The sequence below is a fragment of the Chiloscyllium plagiosum genome, chromosome 7 (assembly GCF_004010195.1).
Source record: "Chiloscyllium plagiosum isolate BGI_BamShark_2017 chromosome 7, ASM401019v2, whole genome shotgun sequence".
Taxonomy (NCBI): domain Eukaryota; kingdom Metazoa; phylum Chordata; class Chondrichthyes; order Orectolobiformes; family Hemiscylliidae; genus Chiloscyllium; species Chiloscyllium plagiosum.
Genome location: NC_057716.1, coordinates 25,012,554 through 25,018,383, shown reverse-complemented (window position 1 = coordinate 25,018,383; position 5,830 = coordinate 25,012,554). Strand labels below are relative to the sequence as shown.

Here is a 5,830-nt window from a genome sequence, read left to right as displayed (position 1 = left end):
CTCCTTAATTCTATTTGCCAACGCTATCTCATGTCCCCTTTTTGCCCTCCTGATTTCCCTCTTAAGTATACCCCTACTTCCTTTATATTCTTCTAAGGATTCACTCGATCTATCCTGTCTATACCTGACATATGCTTCCTTCTTTTTCTTAACCAAACACTCAATTTCTTTAGTCATCCAGCATTCCCTATAGCTACCAGCCTTCCCTTTCACCCTGACAGGAATATACTTTCCCTGGATTCTTGTTATCTCATTTCCGAAGGCTTCCCATTTTCCAGCCGTTGCTTTACCTGCAAACATCTGCCTCCAATCAGCTTTCGAAAGTTCTTGCCTAATACCGTCAAAATTGGCCTTGTTGGGACTAAATATTCCAATTCATATTCTCAGAGGATACAGCACAGAACTACAATACCAAATGAATTCAAAATGCTGATGTCAAGTCATGATTATACATCTGCCTCCAATCAGCTTTCGAAAGTTCTTGCCTAATACCGTCAAAATTGGCCTTGTTGGGACTAAATATTCCAATTCATATTCTCAGAGGATACAGCACAGAACTACAATACCAAATGAATTCAAAATGCTGATGTCAAGTCATGATTATCATCCTAGTACAATGGCTCATACAATGTTCTCTCAAAAGAAACTGTACAACTCAGCTTTGACAAAGGGTCAGTTAGACTCGAAATGTCAGCTCTTTTCTCTCCTTACAGATGCTGCCAGACCTGCTGAGATTTTCCAGCATTTTCTATTTTGGTTTCAGATTCGAGCATCTGCAGTAATTTGCTTTTATTTTGTACAACTCTCCTGATAGCTTGGCATGTTTAAGAAGAGTTGGAGATAAATCAGACAGACTAGACTAGAGATGTTCCAGGTTCAATAACCAGAGATGAGTCAAGGAGGAATTTCTTCGCCAATGGAGTGGGGAGCCTGTGGAATTCTTTGCCACAGGAAACTGTTGAGTCCAAAACAGCATAGACTTTCAAGAAAGAAGTAGATATAGCTCTTAGGACTAAAGAGATCAAAGGGTATGGGGGAAAAGCAGGAACAGATACAGAGTTAGATGGCCAGCCATGACCATATTGAATGGCCAACATATCTGCTCGAATATTCTATGTTTCTGTGAACACGCAGTTCAAGGGCAATTAGGGTTGGGCCACAAATGCTGACCTTTCCTATATACCCAGATTCCACAAAAGAGATGAAAGAGAAATCACGAGAAGCTGATGAGAGAATTAGGAAATGTATAGCAAAAAAAAAATTGAAAAAAAATAGCACCTCGAGAATTAATAAAGCTGCTATGAAATTTGGTACTGCCTGTCCTGATTCCATGCAGCCATTGCCAATATTCTCAGTGATCTGCACTAGGGCCCAAATCAGCACAGATTTGATTTTTAAATTTTCAGCCATACAGAAAATAAACCATTGAACGGTCTATGCTCCTCCACTATGGGTCTCTCATATATCCTCGCATTGCTACCACTCCATCATTGCTGGTTGTGCTTCATATGCCTTGGTACTACGTTGTGTGATTGCCTACTTAAATCTCTCTTTCTGCCTCTCCACCTTTCAGATTCTCCTCCACACACTTCCAAGCTTTTGTTCACTTGCCATATCTCCCGATGTAGCCCAGAGGAAATATCTTGTGGAGTCCTTACATTAAAAAGGTGCTATATAAATGTGAGTTGTTGTTGCAGCTCAAGAAGGAGCAACGCACCTTGTGCTTTGCGGTGTCCCAGTTGTGAACCAGTCGAGCAGGGATCAGGAACACATCATCGACATGACAGGTGTGGCAATAGTACCAACCACTGTAGGCACATACCTTTGCGTTCCCATAGGACAGTCCCACCGGTCTCTGACATCCTATTGAAAACAAAAAGAGAATTCTTGCAATGCAAGTTGCCATAATGAAAGGAAGGGATTTATACACTTAATGGTAGGGTCCTAGGGAGTGTTGCTGAACAAAGAAACCTCAGAGTGCAGGGTCATAGCTCCTTGAAAGTGGAGTGGCAGGTAGATAGGATAGTGAAGGCGGCTTTGGGTATGCTTTCCTTTATCGGTCAGAGTATTGAGTACAGGAGTTGGGAGGTCATGTTGTGGCTGTACAGGACATTGGTTAGGCCACTGTTGGAATATTGCATGCAATTCTGATCTCCTTCCTATCAGAAAGATGTTGTGAAACTTGAAAGGGTTCAGAAAAAATTTACAAGGATGTTGCCAGGGTTGGAGGATTTGAGCTATAGGGAGAGGCTGACCAGGCTGGGGCTGTTTTCCCTGGAGAGTCAGTGGCTGAGGGGTGACCTTATAGAGGTTTACAAAATCATGAGGGGCATGGATAGGATAAATAGACAAAGTCTTTTCCCTGCGGTCAGGGAGTCCAGAACTAGAGGGCATAAGTTTAGGGTGAGAGGGGAAAGATATAAAAGGGACCCAAGGGGCATCTCTTTCACACAGAGGGTGGGACATGTATGGAATGAGCTGCCAGAGGAAGCGGTGGAGGCTAGTATTTGGATGAGTATTTGAATAGGAAGGGTTTGGAGGGATATGGGCCGGGTGCTGGCAGGTGGGACTAGATTGGGTTGGGATATCTGGGCGGCATGGACGGATTGGACAGAAGGGTCTATTTCCATGCTGTACATCTCTATGAAACACAGAAGACAACGTGCACTGACAAATCTCACAAACAGCAACATAATGACCAGATTATATTTTTCAGTGATATTGGTTGCTGATCAACCAAGATACTGTGGACAACAGCCTTTATTTAAAATGGAACACTTTACATCTACCCAAGGTGGTTAACAGGAGTCGAGTTTCATGTCTTATCTAAAACTTGGTATGAATGGCAGTGTGACCATCTCAGCATTGCAAAGGGGAGTTAGCATAGATTTTAAGCGTAAATCTCTGGAGGTGAGCTTTGAATTCACAACCTTCAGACTCAGCTGTGAGAATGTCACTCTGTTGAGCCATGGGTGTCAAGATATTTCTGCTATAACACACATTTCATTGAAGCGAATTTGCCATAACGTGATTGACGAACTGGGGACACTGTTTCTAAAGAGTGAACTTTTAGAACGCGTATTGGCTGCAACACAATTACATCGCCAACACTTTAAGCACTGTTCCTAAAGTGTGATTTTTCTCTAACACAGTGTTTCACAATAACACAACTATTGTGCTGTGGAAGAACTACATGTATCAAATGTTGAAGCTGCTAACTGTTCAGAGAAAGTGATGAATTGGATGTAGAAACTACAGGTTTTCTAATTTACTACCGTATACAATTTTCCTTTACAAAAAAAAGAGCAATTATTATGCATCCATAGGAAAATATGTCAGTTTGGTTTTATTTACAGTTCACTCTACAGTGATCCAGTCATGCACCCTGCTTTTTCAGGTTCCTGCACCAGTGATAGCTTTGTACATCTTTGCCAACTCGTTCCAAATTGGGAATGGCCTTTATATCTATTGGAAACAGGATTTATACTGCCCCTATGAAGTTATTACACATGTCCACAATAGATTTCAACACAGGTCCTGGAGGTGAAAGGCTAATGTGTCACCGAATATCTCCACGATTGCCATAATATGTAACACTGCACCAACTAACAGCTCACCCCCCTCAACAAGGCCATGCTAATAACTGCATCATTCCCATTTCAGTAACTGTGCCACCAAATGCTCCGAGCTGGATTCATACGGGATGGATGTACAATTAATTGAACAAGAGCAGAACTCCACAGAAGCACTTTGAAGACAACTTTGTGGAAGGCAGCATTTGCAAAGAGATATTCCAAAAAAAAACCAGTCAAGTGCACACACCACTCTTAAGTGTCCCTGTCCCAAAAACACAAAGCTTTGAACCCTCAGTCGAAATAGAAGCAACAACAGGCCACACCTAGCTTGCTCGCTCTTCTCTCCAGTACAGTGACTACATGAAGTAATATCAGGATCTTGTACCACAAACTCTGTCCACAAGTGAGCATTTGTCTTTGTAACAGATTGTGCAGCAATGGTCAGGAGAGGATTATTATCGCTGGACTAGCAATTCACAGACCAAGGTAATGTTCTGGGACGTGGGTTTAAATCCCACCACAGCAAATGATAAAACTTGAATTCAATAAAATCTGAAATTAAAAGTTTAATGGTGGCCATTAAAACATTGCTGATTGCCATTAAAGTTCATCTGCTTCATTATTGCCCTGTAGGGAAGGAAAACTGCCACCCTTACCTGGTCTGGCTTACATGGTGATTGTTGACACACAGCAATGAGACAGCCAGCAGCTCTATGGTCTGATGGGTCTATGGAAACTTCACTTTTACATGTCATTCTAGATCCATCATAATGTGGTTGACTCTTTATTGCCATCTGAAATAGCCTAGCAAGCCATTAAGTTGCAACAACTGCTAAAATGCCAGTCTATAGCCAAACTGATTTGCTTCACATGATATCAAGAAGTAGGAAGGGTTTGGAGAGATATGTGCCGGGTGCTGGCAGGTGGGACTAGATTGGGTTGGGATATCTGGCCGGCATGGACGGGTTGGACCGAAGGGTCTGTTTCCATGCTGTACATCTCTATGACTAACTGGGTGGAGACACGGGGGTGCTTCAGGATCACGTTCAAATAATGACCAAAATCGGTGAGTGGCAAAAATAGCCTCTTTATTCAGCAATCCCAGCACAAGTTTGAGCCCCTTTATACACTGTTCTTACATATATTAAAATTCCACTACTATGGTGTTACATTTTTTTATCTATACTACACAAAGGTTTGAAGGGCTTCTGCCCTGGGAGACAGAGATGGGTTAAAACGTGCTAAATGCTGCCTGCTACTTCTGATGGGATTAAGAGTGTCTATCCAGTCTGCCTGCATAATTAAGAAGTGTTAGTCCTTTTTGTCTTTTAAAGTTAGTAAATATTAGTAAAAATACTAGGCCTATATGCTCTAAGTAAACTAGAAACCATACCTATACTTAATAAGAATAAAGAATATTAAACTAGTTACTGGAGCTGGGCTGTGAGATTTATTTAATATTTGCCGGCAGGTGTTTCATGCATTCATGCAATTTCATGGAAGTGCTGTTTTGTCAGTTAGTTTCTTCCAGGGATAATGGCCCAGTTAAAAGGTACTTAACAGGTACTTACTAATTGGGAAATCTATTCAGGTCCAGGAGATGGTTGGTAAGGGCTGGTTAATATTATAATGTTTTGTGGAGACCTGATAGGGATGGTATTGTTCTGCATGCTACACTTATTCAGAGGTAAACATTGCTTGTAAGCAAGGACTGATAAGGTGTGGAAATACAGTGAAAATAGCAAACTGGTATGTGAGTTAATAAAGATTATCTGTAACACAATATCTCACAGCAACTTCACTTTTACATGTTATTTTAGATCCACCATAATGTGGTTGACTCTTAACTGCCATCTGAAATAGCCTAGCAAGCCATTATCAACTGCTAAAAAGCCAGTCTATATATACACAAACTGATACACTTCACATGATATCAAGAAATGGTTGGAGACACTGGATACTTCAAAGACTCTTGGTCCTGTTAACATTCTGGCAATGGTAGTGATGAGAAAGTGAGGGCTGCAGATGCTGGAGATCAGAGCTGAAAATGTGTTGCTGGAAAAGCGCAACAGGTCAGGCAGCATCCAAGGAACAGGAGAATCGACGTTTCGGGCATAAGCCCTTCTTCAGGAATGAGGAAAGTGTGTCCAGCAGGCTAAGATAAAAGGTAGGGAGGAGGGACTTGGGGGAAGGGCATTGGTAATGCGATAGGTGGAAGGAGGCCAAGGTGAGGGTGATAGGCTGGAGTGGGGTGG

At 41.9% G+C, this 5,830-nt stretch overlaps 1 protein-coding gene across 8 annotated transcripts in view; it reads right to left on the bottom strand.

The window, feature by feature from the left end:
• The window catches only part of plekhm3 (pleckstrin homology domain containing, family M, member 3), a 117,641-nt gene that overhangs the window by 56,367 nt on the left and 55,444 nt on the right, over window positions 1-5,830 (bottom strand). For all 8 annotated transcript variants that reach the window (XM_043693284.1, XM_043693285.1, XM_043693283.1 and 5 more), the window contains one exon: window positions 1,718-1,863. In XM_043693284.1, coding sequence (XP_043549219.1) covers window positions 1,718-1,863 — 146 coding nt within the window. The remainder of the gene's footprint in view (window positions 1-1,717; window positions 1,864-5,830) is intronic.